The 17,593-nt window shown below is 49.3% G+C and overlaps 1 protein-coding gene across 1 annotated transcript; it reads right to left on the bottom strand.

Annotated features, from left to right (window-relative positions):
- Positions 1 to 13,737: 13,737 nt before the first annotated feature.
- Positions 13,738 to 15,678, bottom strand: CCT8L2 (chaperonin containing TCP1 subunit 8 like 2). The gene has a single exon (XM_084785644.1). The coding sequence runs from the start codon at positions 15,459 to 15,461 to the stop codon at positions 13,770 to 13,772; it is 1,692 nt and encodes a 563-aa protein (XP_084641770.1). The 5' UTR covers positions 15,462 to 15,678; the 3' UTR covers positions 13,738 to 13,769.
- Positions 15,679 to 17,593: the final 1,915 nt, after the last annotated feature.

Here is a 17,593-nt window from a genome sequence, read left to right as displayed (position 1 = left end):
TTTACATTTAGCTTTTTATGAAAAATCTAGAGACATTGAATAGAAATGTTCACAAAATATTCATTGGTTAAAGTACTGTGTTCGAACGAACGAAAATTAAATGTAATCTGTCGTTTCGCTGTAGTATTGTAAGAAAGCTTTTCAAGTAATTAGTGAAGCAATCCAATGTAGCATTGCAACCCAGCGTCTGTGGCCATGTCTCGTTTAAGTGTGTGCAGTTTGGAAGAGCAGAGCTGGGCATTGTTAAAACCGCGTCATGGTGTCGCGCGGGGACATCATCTGAGTGGGAGCGTGGGAGAAGGGCCCGGCTCGGGTCCCCTAGGCAGCGAGGGTCTGGGCGACGCTGCGCGACAGTAGCCGGCCCGAGCCGGTCTGAGCCCGTGTTACTTCTCCGTGGGGCGGACGAGTGTACTCGCGGGCCCCTCGGCCGAGGTCGACCCCGAGTGGAAGACAGGTGACCGCGGGGTTCCGGATCCCTCCGCGTCAAGTAGTGCGCCGTGCGCCTCCGCGAGCCCACGGCGGCTCCCGGCGGCTCCCGGCGGCTCGGCGCGCGCGGGCCCGCGGGCCAGGCGGCGGTCGGCAGCCCGGAGGTCGGAGCGGTCCTGCGGACGGCAGGTGTCCGCCCCGCCTCCCCCCCCACCCCCCCCCCCCGCGGGCAGGAAGAGGAAGCGGAGCGGCCGGGCCCCCGGGCCACCCGCAGGGCCTCGCGGGGCGGGGGCGCCGGAGCTACAAGAAGCGCGTGACCTAGTTCGTCCCGAAGTGGACTTGACAGGTTGTCATCTCGGCTCCCCGCCCCCACCGCCTTCCGGGTCGGGCTCCTCCCCCACCCCCGCGCTCCCATTGGCCTCGCCCAGGCCGCATTCCCTGCCATTGGCTTCACCCCACAGGCCACGCCCTAACCCTGCTCGCCCTGCCATTGGCCACCCGGTTCCCAGACCGCTCTCCTGCCATTGGCTTCGTTCCTGAGTCCTCGCCCCCAGTCAGGCTTGTCCTCCCGTTGGCCTTGCACCACCCCTCTTCTGACTCACTTTCCTATTGGCCTGTTGCGCCAAGCGCCCCGCCTCCTACGGCGGGCGGCGGATCCCAGCTGTGCGCTGTGGGGTCTGTTCCCGCGGGCTTTCTAGTTTTCGGTCTGTTTCTCCCTCTCTTTTCTGCCGTCTTCTTGCTTTCTGCGGGTTCTGCGAGCCTGGCCCTGCATCTCTGGTCTCAGTCCCAAACTCAGTGCCTCCATGATCGCCTCTGGACCCTGCTCCGCCCCTATCTCCTCATTCTCCTTCGTCACCCTACAAGCCTTCTCTCACACGTCTCCCTAACCTCGGCCGAATGGAGCAAACCTCAGCGAATTGCAGGGAGGTTAAAAGATAAACGTCAATATCAACATTTTAATTGGTTTTGCTTCCTGAAAGGAAACATTGAACAACGCCCTGATCGTTCAAACAGATTGAGGACATTCTGTGGTGGTGGAGATTCCCTTTTGGGTGTGTGTTGGGTTTGGAGGGTTTTTGAGACAGGGTCGCTAATTACATGGTGAGGGGTATGAGTGCAGAAGCCAGAAGAGGGCGCCGGTTCATGGAGCTGCTGAGTGTGGGCCACCTGAGTTGGGTGCTGGGACCTAAATTCGGACCTCTGTAGGAGCAAACATAACTACTGAGCCAGCTCTCCAACCCGGGATTTGGTTCTTCTTTTCTATTTATTTATTTATTTTTATTTTATGTGTATTGGTGTTTTGCCTGTATGTCTGTGTGACGGTGCTAGGTCCCCTGGAACTGGACTTAACAGTGGCAAGCTGTCATTTGGGTTCTAAGAATTGAACCCAGGTCCTCTGGAAGAGCTAGTGTGCTTAACCTCTGGGCCGTCTCTCCAGCCCCAGGATTAAGTTCCTAAAGTGCTAAATGAGACTTCAATTACCAAATTTGTTATTCCAAGAATATATGCTTCCTTTCCTGGGTAACAGGAATTTCTACTATTTATGCAATACTGAAGTTTAAAATTTGTATGTGTACTTTTTACAGTTGAGGATATTTCTCTTGTTTTCCACTGGTGGGGGTTGGAGGGGTGTGTGTGTGTGTGTGTGTGTGTGTGTGTTACAGACTCCAGGCCAGTCAGGGCTGTGTATTGAGACTGTCTTCTGGGGGGTTGTCCAATCCCCATCATGGTCAATGCCTGTACTCCCGCACTTGGGATTTGGGGACAGGAGGAATTCAGGTCAGTATGAGCTATTTGAAGCCAGCTCAAAAACAAAACCCTGGCTGGATGTGGTGGTGCACACCTTGTAATCCCAGTTGTTAGGATTCTGCTGAAAGTAAAATCAGTTGTTCAAGGCCTGCCCAGGCTACAAGAGACCCAGACCCACCCACCTCCCCACCCCCAAAGTATGGAGGGAGGGGTTGACGATACTAATAACTTTTTTTTTTCCTGAGACAGGGTTTCTCTGTGTAGCCTTGCCTGTCCTGGACTCACTTTGTACAGCAGGCTGGCCTTGAACTCACTGCTATCCGCCTGCCTCTGCCTCTGCCTCCGCCTCCCAAGTGCTGGGATTAAAGGCGTGCGCCACCAATCCCCAGCTACTAGTAACTTTCTGAAAATTACTGAAGTAGATAGTACATCCAGGTCAGGTTCCACAGATGGCTCATTAAAGGGATCCTAATGACAGAAGTGGCCGTTTCATCAGCCTTTCAGGCTGCCTCACGGGGTTCTCATAGCTCCCTGGTCCGGGGCGGACCTGCTTTGTAGGAAGCTGGCTGGTTGGTAACTGCAGCCTAGGCACCCTGAGGGCCCTCACTCCATGCTTCCTGGCCTGCCTGGAGCAGCATGTCTTCAGCCTTATCAGGTAGCTCAGCTCAAGTGTCCGCTGTGTCTGAAACAGGTCTGCTCCCTGCCCCCAACCAGGTACTTGTCTTCCCCTGGTTACTTCCTTCAAGTCGTGCTGCGCAGTCTGAGGCCTTCTTGTTTACTTAGTTAAAATGGCTGGTTCCTCTTCTCCCTCCAAGTTGAGCCCTTTCTGTTTCCTAGGGCAGGTGCTTAACAAGTGCTTAATGAATAAACAAATGACTCCATTAGATGTGAGCCAATGAGCAAGCAAGCCAGCCTTCCTGTTGGATTGGCCCCATGCAGCAGACACACCTGTAAGGAAGAATTGGGAAAGTAGCTATTCTTGTAAACAGTTACGATGCTTTGATTTTCTCACTTTATTTCCTGTTATTTCTTGATGAGCAGAGTAAGAAAAAAAGCCTGTTGACTCAAGGACACCCTTTTGCCCACTTCATTTCAGGCTGTGCTCGGACTGCAGAGTCTGACCTGGCCCTGGCCCCAGGTGGGCAGATACTTGGCAGGCAGCCCCCTTTCCCCAGGGCAGCGCCAGGCGCTGCTGGATCCCGCTTCCAGTGGGGGAAGGGAAGAAGTCCTGACAGTTCTTGGATCCCAGCTGCAGCCCAGGAGGTGGTAAAATGTCACCCAGCAAGGCAGGAGCACAGAAAAAGATGTTCTTCCCTCCTCCCTCTCTCCCTCCCTCTCTTTAAGCACTCTTTCAGTGGCTGGACCTGTCTGGTCTTTCTATGACAGGGTTTGGCTAGGAGAGCAGCTGCTCTGGAGTTTAAATGTAGCGCTACCTGCCCCAAACATGCAGTTTGCTTGGTGACTGCTGTTTAGCTTTGGGTCTCAGTAATTCCATGTCTTTGCCTGTTGTTGTCAGTTTTAGAGGTAAAGACACTGCTTTAGCTGGGCGTGGTGGCACACAGGAGGCAGAGGCAGGTGAATCGTTGGAGTTGGAGGCCAGCCTGGTCTACAAAGAAAGTCCAGGACAGCCAAGGCTACACAGAGAAAACCTGTCTCGAAAAATGAAAAAAAGATGTGCTTTTATTTGCTGACAACTACCCTGTCCCAAACTGGGTGTGGTGGTACATAGAAGCAGGCCAGTAGCAGCCATGTGAGTATGAGGCCAATCTGGCCTACATGAGGCCCTGTTTATAAACAGCAAATAAACCAAAACCATCCTAAACAAGAATTTGATGGAGAGAGGGTTTGAGGAGGAGGAGGGAGGGAAACCATGATAAGAATATATTGTATGAAAAAAAACTCTGTTTTCTTTTTTGTTTTGTTTCAAGATACGGTTTCTCTGTGTAGCTTTGGCTGTCCTGGCCTTGCTTTGTAAAACAGGCAGGCCTTGAACTCAAAGGGATCCACCTGCCTCTGCCTCCCAGAGTGTTGGCATTAAAGGCATGCGCCACCATGCCCAGCTTTAAAAAAAAATCTTTCAATTAAAAAAAATTAAAAATTAAATTCCTGTGGGTATCCCTTTAGGGTCACTAATAAGCTTCTAGGAGCCATGGAACCTAAAATTTTGTGTCTAAGTCTGTTGCCCTGTCTAGGGGTAGCACCAGGGCCTCCTGTAAGCTGGGGCAGTGCTGAGATCACCTCCAGCTCAGCCTCCTGCATTCCTGGCCAGAGTTCCCTAGGCTTGGAAAATGGGAAGTGCTCAGTAAATCACACCCTGGAACTGGATGGAACAATGTGTATGCTGAGTGACTTCCTGGTCTTCTAGGGCAGGGAATGGAATACATTTTTCTTTTTCTTTTCTTTCTTTTTTTTTAAAATTTATTATTTTTATTTTTTGGTTTTTCAGAGACAGGGTTTCTCTGTGTAGCCTTGGCTGTCCTAGACTTGCTTTGTAGACCAGGCTGGCCTTGAACTCACAGTGATTCACCTGTTTCTGCCTCAGGAATGCTGGGATTAACGGCATTCTGCACCACCATGCCCGGCCCTAGAATATGTTTTCATCCCTGGAGTCTGTCTCTTATCTGTGAGGGCCCCTAAATGAATAGGAGAATGGAAGAATGGAAGGACTAACAGGGTTTAGGAGAATTCCCCTGTTATCAGCATCAACTGCTTCATCTCAGCTTCTGTTTTTTCCCCTTTTTTTCTTTCTCTGGGTAGCCTTGGCTGTCCTGTACTCACTTTGTAGACCAGGTAGGCATGGAACTCATAGATCCTCCTGCCTCTGCCTCCCTGAGTGCTGGGATTACAGGAGTGTGCCACCTCGCCTGGCTTTCATCTCAGGTGTTTTTTTTTGTTTTGTTTTGTTTTCGTTTTGTTTCCAAGACAGGGTTTCTCTGTGTAGCCTTGACTATCCTGGACTCGCTTTGTAGACCAGGCTGGCCTTGAACTCACAGCGATCCACCTGCCTCTGTCTCCCAAGTGCTGGGATTAAAAGAGTGCGCCACCACATCCGGCTTCATCTCATGTTCTTCAAGGACACTGACTACCAGCTTTGCCATTTCAGATGAATCAAACTGAAGAATGTAATTCAGTTTAGAAATGGCAGGGCTTTGCAAGTCAAACTGTACAGGTGTCCCTACAGCAGGCTTGGAAACTGACAGCTACTCCTAACCTCCCATGTGAAATGGGCCTAATAATAGTGGTCTTACCTATGTTTAGGGTCGGAATAGAACTGGGTGAGGGCCTGGTGGTGACACACGCCTTTAATCCTAGCTCTCTAGGTGGTAGAGGCAGGTGGATCTCTGTGAGTCCTGGCAGCTTGGTCTACAAAGGGAGTCTAGGACAGCCTTGGCTGTTGTTAACACAAAGAAACCCTGTCTCAAAAAAACAAAAAACAAGCAAACAAACAAACAAACAAGAACTGGATGAGGTCATGTATATGTTCAGACTTGGAAAAGTAACCCATTTGTGGTGGTGTTACTGTTGGCGCGTTGGGGGAGGGGCAGGGATCAAGTACATTTAGTGGGGGAGCTTGCCCTGATGTGAATGGGTCCCTGTACTTATTCTTTGCAAGAGTTGTCCATCTAGACCCGAGGTGAATGGAAGGTAGTGATGCCTGTGGGTGAAGTGTAGCCACGGTGTCCCCAAGAGAGGAGGTAGGAAGGAGGGCGTTTGGACAAGTGTTGGTTTAATAGCCACACACCAAGGCCGAGGACATGTCGGGAGAAAGCAGCTAGTTGCAGGGTATTTTGTGGTTTGTGCATCCCATCACCTGGGGGTGGGGAGAGAGCTTGTTTTAGTCTTCTAAAAAGGGTTACCCAGAAGAAAGCTCCCAACAGCCGAGTGTGGTGGCACACACCTTTAGTTCCAGCACTCAGGAGGCAGAGGCAGGCAGATCGCTGTGAGTTCGAGGCCAGCCTGGTCTACAAAGTGAGTCCAGGACAGCCAGGGCTACACAGAGAAACCCTGGCTTAGGAAAAAAAGAAAAAGAAAGCTCCCAAGCCCCTACCCCTCTGCCATTTTGATGACCAAGGGGCAGAATAGGGCAGAGCATGGTATGGCTGTGACATGGTTTGGATCTGAGGACAGGAACCTAAGTCTGTCCTCTGTCCTGGAATCTGGAGCAGAACGGACCTTGGTGGAGGGTTCCCAGAGAGGAAAGATAGGCTCTGTCCTAGGGCCCTCATCCATTACAGCTCTCTACAAGGCCCCTCCAGAGCCACTGCACTTGCTTCAGTAATCAAAAAAGAGAGAAAGGGGAAGCTTTTCTAAGATCATTGGAGATGGAACTGGAGAGCCACCAAAATGGTGCATCTGGCTAATCTTGCTGTCTAGCCTGTCCATACCAGCTCTGTCTCTGTCACGTTCTCTTATTCTCTCTTGGGGAGCACATGCCTGTTTTGCTCTCTGTCTGTCTACACTTTTTCCTTCTTTCTTTCTTGTTGCCTCTCCTCTCCCTAACCCCCCCTCCAGAGTCTCTCTCTCTCCATATCCATATATATCCATATATATATATATATGGATATGGAGAGAGATCTGGTGCCCTCTTCTGTTGTGCAGATGCACATGCAAGCAGAATACTATATACATAGTAAATAAATGAATTTTTTGGTTTTTTTGAGACAAGGTTTCTCTGTATAGCTTTGGCTGTCCTAGACTCGCTTTGTAAACCAGGCTGGCCTCGGACTCACAGCTATCTGCCTGCCTCTGCCTCCCAGAGTGCTGGGATTAAAGGCGTGCACCACCACGCCCGGCAAATAAGTAAATCTTTAAAAAGAAGAGCATCATCAGCCGAGCATGGTAAGATGACCTTTTAAACCCCAAAATGCAGGGGCTAGAAAGATGTCTCAGAGGTTAAGAGCACCACCTGCTCTTCCAAAGGTCCTGAGTTCAATTCCCAGAAACAACATGGTGGCTCACAACCATCTAGAATGTGATTTGATGCCCTCTTCTGGCATGCAGGCATACATGCAGACAGAACACTGTATATATAATAATAAATAAAAATTAAAAAAAAAAACCACAAAATACACTTGGGAGGCAGAGGCAAGTCCAGGACAGCCAAGGTTACACAGAAAAACAAAACAAAACAAAAAAACCCAAAGTCAGGGGTCGTCTTATAGCTGGGTACTTACCTGCAACTTGCTTCATATGTCTGGTCCATATAGTGGGGGTGCCACATCCAATTCCCCGCTCTGTGCTGGGAGTAAGGAACAGGGAGGAGCAATCTGCACACATCTTCCTGTACCTCGAGGAGGAGAACATGAGCATGGATTGGCTCTCCATCAGAACCCACCCATTCGACTCAGAGGGCTGCCCATCTTCAGGTTGAGTATGGAGAGTGCCTTAAAGGGGCAGTGTAGGCTGGCACTGGCTCTCTGATGGCATTTGATAAAGTGCCTGGATACCTGTGCCCTGCCAGAGTCTGCTGCACAGGGTTGGAAGAGGCTGGCCTCGAACTCATACTGACCCACCTGCCTCTGCCTTGAGTGCTGGGATTAAAGGCATGTGCCATCATGCTAGGCTGAAGGGTAGTCTTATATGGTAAGTCTTATACACCTAGTCATCTTATATGCCAGAAAATACGGGACATGTAAAATAATTCTTTCCTTGGTTTGTGTTTTGAAACTGGGTTTCTCTGTGTAACCTTGGATGTCTTGTAATTTACTCTGTATACCAGGTTGGCCTTAAACTTAGAGATCTGCCTGCCTCTGCCTCCCAAATGTTGGGACTAAAAGTGTGCCACCCTGCCTGGCTGACCTTGAACTTTTGTTTTGTTTTGTTTGGAGACAGGGTTTTTCTGTGTAGCCCTAGCTGGCCTGAACTTGCTTTGTAGACCAGGTTGGCCCCCAGCCATGCACCCCCATGCCTGGCTTTTTTTTTTTTTTAAAGTTCTTTGAGAGTTTCATACAATATGTTTTGATTATTACCTCCCAGCCCTTTCTAGATTCACCCCCCTTTGCCCAACTCACAAAACTTTGTGTTTTAGATTTTTAAAAAATTATGCACACACAAGCCAGACGTGGTGGTGCATTCCTTCAATCCCAGCACTTGGGAGGCAGAGGCAGGGGGAATAGCTGTGAGTTCGAGGCCAGCCTGATCTGCAAAGCAAGTCCCAGACAGCCAGGGCTACATAGAAAAACCCTGTCTAAAAAAACCAAAAATAAAATAAAATAATACACAATTTTGTTTTTAATTACCTCCCCCTTCCAAGATTAAAAGGCAGGAGCTACTACCGTCTAAGCACTATTCTCTTTTTTTTTTTTTTTAAATCATTCATGAGCAATTTATGCTACCCAAATAATGTTGGCTGTGTAGTCTTCCATCTGAGTGTGGTCCACTTAGAGAACTGTCAGTCTGCATCCTAGAAGCTGACAACTGCCAGTAGCTCCCTTGCTAGCTCTGGGGTTCCTCGCCTAGCTTTCCTGTCTCAGCCAGGATTTGGTCTGGCCTGGGCTTTCCCAAGCTGTCACAGCCACTGAGCTGAGTTCCAAAGGACACCGTTTCCTTGTGGTATTCTGCTGCCCTGGCTCTCACACTCATCCTCTTCTGCAGTGGTCCCTGAGCCAGCCTCGGCAGGGATAGTGGGGTGTAGATGTTCCTTTTAGGGCTGAGCACTCTGCAGTCTTTAATTCTCTGCACTTGGCCCATTGTGGGTCACTGTGTTAACCAACATCTACTGCAAATAGCAGCTGCTCAGAAGAGGGTTGAAGGATTCACTGGTCTGTTTGTGTGATGGTGATTCACTAGGAGTTGGTTTAGAACTATGTCCATATAGCAGTGAAACAGTGGTAGGTTCCCCTGTAGGACTTAGGACCTGTCTAGACACAGGTTCTTGGCCAGGTAATGGTGCCAGGTATGAGCTTCATCTTGCTGAAGTGGACTTAAATCCTATCAGTAGTGGTTGTTTATTCCCATGATTTGTTTATCTATTCTTTCTTTCTATCATATCTATCTATCGAGTTATTTTTGAGGCCTTCAGTTTGCTATGTATACCAAGTTGGCATGGGATTCACAGAGACCATGTCCAGTGTTGTTTTTTGCTGCTTTTTTTTTTCAGGGTTTCTCTGTGTAGCCTTGTCTGTCCTGGACTCACTTTGTAGACGATGCTGGCCTCGAACTCACAGAGATCCACCTGTCTCTGCCTCCCCAGCTGCTGGATTAAAGGTGCCCGCCACTGTTCCTGGCTTAGGCAGCTATTTCTAACAACTAAACTATGTTCTATCTGCAGCCCCTGTTCTTTTGACTTCTGGCTTTCTCAATCCCAAGAGTGCTTAACCTGTGAGGACAAGCCCAGGATGCTGGAGAGGAGCCTTTCTGTGGTAAAGAGGGGCTCTTGGGAAAGATCTGCGTAGATATGGGTAAAGGGACAGATTAGCCTCTACCTCCTCTTTCCACACACCCCCCCCCCAAAATCTGGAATGCATAACATTTTTTATCAGTAACTGCAAGGATTTTGTGGAAGAAGATTTGGAGAGAACAGCTTTTACTACTTACTGTGCTGCCAGCCCCACCAGCTCAGCCCCCTCCTCCTTCCTTTTCTAACTAGAAGTTTTCATTATTCCGTTTTTCTGCATCTTGTCATCTACTTTCATCTCATCAGACCAAATCACAGAGAGTGACACCGGGAGGGGTTTGAGAAAAGACACAGGTGCACCAAAATGGGGCTGAACCCCAGGCGTTTCCACTCCTGGGCTGGACTAGAAGGCACGTCAGAAGACGACCAGAGCCAGCCAGAAGGCAAGGCCTGAGAAATGAGGCCTTGTGAGGCCACCTCCATCCTGTCGCCCCAGAAGCAGATGAGGCTCTGCCAAACTGAGGTGAAGGGGGGGGTTCACTTCTGCATTGCCAGGAGATGACATCTGAACCCTGTGTTGGAAGATGACACAGAGGTCACTAAGGACCTGGCTGCCCTTTCTAGGATGCGCAGACACAGTGGTGTGGGACTGCCACCCAGGCCGGCCCTTCTCAAGCTCTAGGCTGTCCGTAGGCTTCCAGAGGTTGACACCGGAACAGCTCAGTCCTCACTGGGAACTGATGTTCACTCTGCTGGTTCTCAGATCAAGCATGACATATAGAGAGCCCAGGGGCAGGCTGCCAGATGGAAATGGCTGTCAGCCCAGGCTAAAAGAACCTGAGATCCACAGGGGCCCAGTCAGAGTGTAGAAAGCCACAGCATTTACCCAGCATGCACAAGGGCCTTAAGTGGGAGTGGGGAGCAGAAGGAGGGTGGATCTGAGTTACATGCACTGCTTGGGCTCTCCACTCAGACCCTCTTCCTTGAGCCCTGTCTGTAGTGACCTGGCACGCTCCACCACTCTTGGCTCCCTTAAGCTTCGTGTGTGTGTGTGTGTGTGTGTGTGTGTGTGTGTGTGTGTGTGTGTGAAGGCATGCACATGGAAATCAGAGGACCACTTAGGAGAGTCAGTTCTCTTCTTTCACTGTGTCAATCCCAGGAATGAAACTCATGTTGTCAGGCTTAGCAGCAAACACCTTCACCTGTCTGCCACTCTGATCATTTTCAAAGGACCATTTTGAAATAGATTTTTCAATCTGATCACAGGGATATGTCTCCGAATGGTGGGTAAGGGAATGGGTTTCTTTCTAAAATAAACAAATAAATCTATGTACCATATGTGTGGCCTGGCCCTCACAAAAGCCAAAAAAGGCTGTTGGAACGCTGGGAACTGGGATTACAAACCATTGTGAGCTGCCATATGGGTGCAGGGAATTAAACCCAGGTCCTCTGCAAGAGCAGCCAGTGTTCTTAAAGCCTGACTCATTTCTCTCTCCTGGTTTCTCATTGCAAGTTTGTTTTTATTTTCTGTTTTTTTATTTTGTTTTGTTTTTTTGTTTTTGGTTTTGTTTTGTTTTTGTTTTTGTTTTTTTGAGACCAGGTCTCTCTGCGTAGCCTTGGCTGCCCTGGACTCGCTTTGTAGACCAGGCTGGCCTCGAACTCACAGCGATCTGCCTGCCTCTGCCTCGCAAGTTTGTTTTTAAATAATTGATTATTTTATGTGCGTTGGTGTTTTGCCTGCATGTTTGTCTGTGGATGTCAGATCTTGAAATTATAGACAGTTGTGAGCTGCCATGTGGGTAATTGAACCCAGGTCCTCTGAAAGAGCAGTCAGTACTCTTATCCACTGGATCCCTGTAAGTATGTTTTGATGTATATATATACACACAAAAGAGGTGCAAAGACAAAAAAAAAAACCAAAAAACAAAACAAAACAAAAAAACCAAAAAATGACAGAGTAGGCACGAGCTTCTCAAAAAACATTCTGTAACTCCTTATTTTGTTTTGTTTTGTTTTGAATGGCTTTTTGAGACAGGGTTTCTCTGTGTAGCCTTGACTGTCCCGGACTCACTTTGTAGACCAGGCTGGCCTTGAACTCACAGCGATCCGCCTGCCTCTGCCTCCCGAGTGCTGGGACTAAAGGCGTGCGCCACCACGCCCAGCTTTGTAACTCCAGTTATAAGAGACCCGCTACCCTCTTCTGACTTCATGGGTACCAGGCACACATGCAGTGTGCATACATGCAGGCAAAATAGTCATACACATAAAGTAGATGCAAACAAAATAAAAAGCAAAGGGCTGAAGAAACCACTCAGTAGTTAAGAGTACTTCCTTCTCTTCCAGAGGACACAGGTTTTGTTTCTAGCATCCTTGCTGGGAATCTGACACTCTGAGGTAGAAGTTTTAGTTTCTTTAAACAATTATGTTATATAAACAGGTTTTTGTTTTAATCTCAAGTGTGGAATATGGAACTTCTTTTTGTTTATCCACAGCTGATAACTGTGGCTTGGAGAGGGGCATGGTCTTTGCCAGCTGCAGATAGTTCAATTCTGAGGACTCAGAGAGGGTATAAATGTTAGAGCCCAGAGAGAGAAAAGAATGGATTGAGGACCTTCCAGGGATGGGCTGAGAGAACGAAAGGGGGGGAGGGGGACTTAGAGAGGAGACAGCCGGAGGAAGAAGGCTGCTGGGTTTGCTGGACTGCTGGAAATCCTGAGATTGGTATTTTCCCAAAGAGCCGATGACCCTAACCAGTCAGAGCTAAGTCTAAAGAGGTCTTCACCCTGCCCCTTCTAACCTTTTTCTCTCCGTGTGAGGCAGTTGGAAGGGAGGTAGAGGAATAAAGACCTCAAATAAATTAGAGTTTAAAACGAGTGCCTGGGATCAAAGGTGTGCGTCACTGCTGAGAAACTGTCTTGAAAATCAAAATGAACAAACAAATAAACAGATAAAGAAGCCGGACAGTAGTGGTGTACGCCTTTAATCACAGTACTTGGGAGGCAGAGGCAGGTGGATTGCTGTGAGTTTGAGGCCGGCCTGGTCTACAAAGTGAGTCCTGGACAGCCAATGCCACTCAGAGAAACCCTGTCTCGAAACAACAAAAAAGACAGGGTTTCTCAGTGTAGCCTAGACTCACTTTGTAGACCAGGCTGGCCTCAAAGTCATGAAGATCTGCCTGTCTCTCCTGAGTGCTGGGATTATAAGTGTATGTCACCACTCCTGGCCCAAGTTGTGTTTTTATTGATTTGTTTTTTCCTCTTTTTTTTTTTTTTTTTTTGGTTTTTTTGAGACAGGGTTTCTCTATGTAGCCTTGGCTGTCCTGGTCTCGCTTTGTAGACCAGGCTGGCCTCGAACTCACATGATCCGCCTGCCTCTGCCTCCCGAAGGAATGTTCTTTTTTAAAACGTAGATTTATTTATTCTTTTTGTTTGTTTTTGTTTTTCGAGACAGAGTGTCTCTGTGTAGCCTTGGCTGGGCTGGACTCACTTTGTAGACCAGGCTGGCCTCGAACTCAACAGCGATCCACCTGCCTCTGCCTCCCAAGTGCTGGGATTAAAGGCATGCACCACCACCGCCCGGCTTTTGTTTTGTTTTGTTTTTGTTTTTGTTTTTTTGAGACAGAGTTTCTCTGTGTAACAGCTCTGGCTGTCCTGGAACTTGTTCTGTAGTCCAGGCTGGCCTCAAACTCACAGAGATCCGCCTGCCTCTGTCTCCCAAGTACTGGGGTTAAAGGAGTGTGCCACCACCACCTGCCTGAGAAACCATGTCTTGAAAAACAAAAACAATTTTTTTTCATCTTAAAATGATAGTGTTCTGGTTTCCAGATGATTGGAGAATGACTGGCCACTCCTAAGTTGGAATTGGTCTCACACAGTGCTGTCTACACATAAATCTACATATGTTGATACCATCGAAGGGATATTCAGAGTTCAGGTACTCAATTTAAAATTCTGTTAGGACTGTATCTTTGTATCTGCTGTTATTGTAGAAACAGGTGTGATGGAGAGAAACAGGAAACAGAAAAGTCAAGACTTAGCCAGGTGTGGTGGAGCACGCCTTTAATCCCAGCACTCAGGAGGCAGAGGCAGGTGGATCGCTGTGAGTTCGAGGACAGCCTGGTCTACAAAGCAAGTCCAGGACAGCCAAGATAACACAGAGAAACCCTTCCTCAAAAAACAAAAAACAGAAAAGAAAAGAAAAACATGTATTTTGGAAGTCACCACACAATCCTGATTGTCTTTATTTAGTATGTTGCTCACTATATGTATGTTTGAAAGACTTTTTCTTTTTGGGGTGAGGAGCCCTTTGCCTTTGAGGAGGGTCTTGTGATCTGTTGTTGGGAGACACGAGTCCTCTTGGCCACTATAATCTCGTCCACAGTCACCAGCTGCTGCACCAGCTCAGCTACTGCCTGTAGTCCTTGGGCTTTGCTCCTCATTATGTCCCATATCCCTTCGTGAGCCACATTTATTATCCCATCGCTTCCCACTCCAATGAGAAAGTTCCCAACCTGGTGAATTCCACTCATTTCTGCCATCACGCACTGGGCATCCAAGCCCGCATTCTCTGCCAAGGTTTTAGGCAGCGAGCTCAGGGCATGAGCAAATGCTAGGAAGGCCAGACCATTGGGGCCTGCCAGGCGGCTTCCTTTCTCTTCCAGAATTTTTGCAAGAGCCATCTCTGTGGCACCAGCCCCTGGCAACATTCTGGGATCTCGACACAACTGGGAAAATGCATCAATGCCGTAGTAGACCGCTTGCTCTGCACTCCGAAGTCCCTGGATGGTGGGTCCCCTAAGAACCACTGTGAGAGAAGGCGCTTTCTCAGAGTCCCACTCAAACACCACCACCACGCTCTTCCCCAACTCCTGCTTGTAAACCTTCTGGCACTTCCCTGGATCCAGGGGAGGAAGCAAGCGGGTCAGCAGAGGGGTACCCATGGTCTCGCTCAGGTAGACCATTTCCTTTCGGGACTTGGCTTGAATCACCATGATGCCATACCCCTCAGCCTGGAGCACCGCCTTCTCATTAACTTCCCCCCATACCACTGCCACATTGATGTCCATAGCGGCCAGTTCGGATATTTCCTTTTCCGCTTGCTCAGTTTGTTTCCGAAATCTGAGTAATTCTTCAGAGCTAGAGAGACGGGGCGTGGCCAGTGATATTGGATTTGTAGGACCAAAGGGACACATGAACAGGGCCACCCTGGGATCCGCTCGCACCTCCGTCTTTTGTCCACAGGGCTTCCCAGATATTGCTAGCCCGGTCAGGATCCGGGAATCGAGCAGAGTGCCACCCTCCAGCAAGCACACGCCAATACTTTCAGGCTTGAAGTTGCCATTTGGCTTCCTGCTAACCCAGCAGACATGAGCCACAAGCCTGGTTAGGTAGTCTGTGTTGGACAGGGTGTGGGTGTTCATCACAGAATAAAGGGCCCACGAAGGGTCTTCCAAGGGCCCTAGACTTCGGATAGCCAGGGCAGGCAGAACTGTCAGGACTTCTGCTGTGGCCGTTGCAAAGGCCTCCCGGAGCTGGGTTCGGGCTAGGCCAGCCCAGAGAAGGTACTGGGCCTGCTCCAGCAAGGCTTCTGTCAGGAGGACTACGAAGGCTGTGCCGTCCCCGGTGTTCTCTGCCTGTGTTTGGGCCACTTCTCGAACAAACTGGGCGGCCGGGTGCTCCAACTCTAGAGCCCTGAGGATGACAGCTGCATGCCCTGTGCAAACTGTTTCTCCCTTGGCAGTCACCAGGAACTTCTGCCGGCCGTAGGGGCCGTAGCAAGGCCGGATGATGCTGGCTAGGGTCTGAGCTGCAGATGTGCCCCTTAGTAGGCATGCCTGGTCCTGCCCTTGAGACTTAGGGTTTTTCTCTAGGCCTGCCTCCAGCCGCTGGGGCAGTTCTAGGGCCGATGAGATTTTGCTTGGCTTGGCCTGGGAGGGTGGAGGGACGGCCATGGGTTAGGCGAACCGGCAGAGGAACCCTGGAGATAACAGTAGGCACACCCTTGGCGTCTATCTTCGAAGCTGCTCCAGAAGGCAACTGTTCATCACCTGCTACATGCCAGAGGCTGACCAGAAGCAGACCTCCTTTTTTGCGTTTGAGGATGAGGTGCAGAAAGCCCAGTTCTAGGCCTATCTCCAAGGCTGAGTCTAAGCAAACCAGCCTCGGGGTCCTTTGACCCACATGCCCCTCTGATGAAGTCATAAAGTAGCAAATGGAACCAGAGACAGGGAATGAAGTCACAGAGGGACAGTTAGCTTGAGGGGACCATGAGAGCCGAAACGAAAGCAAACAAACCAAATACCTCTAGTGTTGAAAATCCAGACAGACTTCCAGTGCCTGACGAAGCCTCCTTGGCTGTTGTTGGTGATTTTAAGAGGGAACTGAAGCCGGTCGTGGTGGCGCACGCCTTTAATCCCAGCACTTGGGAGGCAGAGGCAGGTGGATTGCTGTGAGTTCGAGGCTAGCCTGGTCTACAAAGTGAGCCCAGGACAACCGAGGCTACACAGAGAAACCCTGTCTTGAAAAACAAAAAACAAACAAACAAAGAGGGAACTGAGGCATGGGGTGTCCTATATAGCACCAAAAACCAAAGGTAACAATAAAACATCGCAGCCAAGCATGGTGCCACACGCCTTTAAGCCTAGCACTCAGAGAGGCAGAGGCAGGCAGATTGCTGTGAGTTCGAGGCCAGCCTGGAACTCCAGGACAGCAAAGGTTACACAGAGAAACCCTGTCTCAAGACAAAATGAAACAAAACAAAACAAAAAACAAACAAAAGACAGTTGCCTATGTGGTTTATACTGTAACCCCAGACAATAACAAATTCCATGCCAGCTTGAGCTATAGAGTATACACAGTATACCCTGTGTCCACTCATCTTTCCTTGCAAATGTTCCTTGTAGTGAGTCACTGGTCTGGTTCCAGGCCTCTGGCTTTTGTAACACTCTCAATACTGGATCCTCACCAGGAATCCTCTAGGCTACCCTGTTGTTGCCCTGTGTCATGGAGACCCTGCAGCTTTGCATCTGCAGCACTGGCCCCTCACACACTCCAGCTGTTCACAGATGGGGGTAGATGTTGGGGTGGGCCAACTCACAGCCCTGGATCTGGCCTGGGAGGCAGCTGAGTTGGTCAGCCTGCTAGCTCTCCTGCACCTGAGCAGCCAGGGACAGCTCTTCAGGACTGCCCAGACTATTTCACCCAGTGTGCCAGCCAGTAAGGGGCAGGGCCCCCTTTCCTACTCTCATGCCCTTAGGACCAGCTTATCTACATCCACAGGACCAGGACCACCAGCTCTGGAGGTACATTTGACAAGCAAAGACAATTGGATCTCTACATTTTTGAAGCCAGGCTGGTCTACATAGTGAGTTCCAGGTCAACCAAGGCTACATAGTAAGACTCTGGCTCAAAACAAAACAAAACAAAACAAAGCCAAATTTTACAAAGCCGGGCATGATGCTGCAGTCCTGCAATCCCATCCCTTGGGAGACAGAGGCTGGAAGATCTCTATGAGCTCAAAGCCAGCCTGATGTACAATAGTGAGTTCCAGGCTAGCCAGGACCCTGGATCAAAATAGCAATACAACAACAACAACAACAACAAAAAGTACTGAAAAGAAAGAAGTGAAGACTCCCTCTGTCCTCGTCTGTCCTTTATTCCTGCTGAATTTGATGGAGCAATGGCGTTGATGAGCCAGTCGGACAACTACTTCTAGGGTACCAACTGTGATCAGTGCCAGGTGAGATGCACAGGCAAGACTTGGAAAGTTTCAGAGGAAACTAATTAATAGAGAATGAAGCCAGCCTTTGATGGGTGCATGAGGGAGGGAGAGAAGGAAGGAGAGGGAAAGAGAGAGAGCATGCACAAACCTGATGGGAAGATCAGTGTGTGAGCTGAGGTTGGAGGGAGGTCACGCAGTGCCACCCATTTCCCATGATTATTAGCAGCTGTCCCCGAGACAAGCAGAACTTGGAAACTGCAGAAGCACTACTTATGACAGGAGGGTGGGCATCGTTTTAGTATTTCCACTGAAGAGCTACTGCAAGAAAAGGGGAAATATCAGAGTGTATGTGAATTCAGTGGG

This window comes from Acomys minous (genome assembly GCF_964271855.1).
Source record: "Acomys minous genome assembly, chromosome: 6".
In the NCBI taxonomy this organism is placed as follows: domain Eukaryota; kingdom Metazoa; phylum Chordata; class Mammalia; order Rodentia; family Muridae; genus Acomys; species Acomys minous.
The sequence above is the reverse complement of the archived record's forward strand: the minus strand, read 5'-3'. Positions and strand labels throughout refer to the sequence as shown.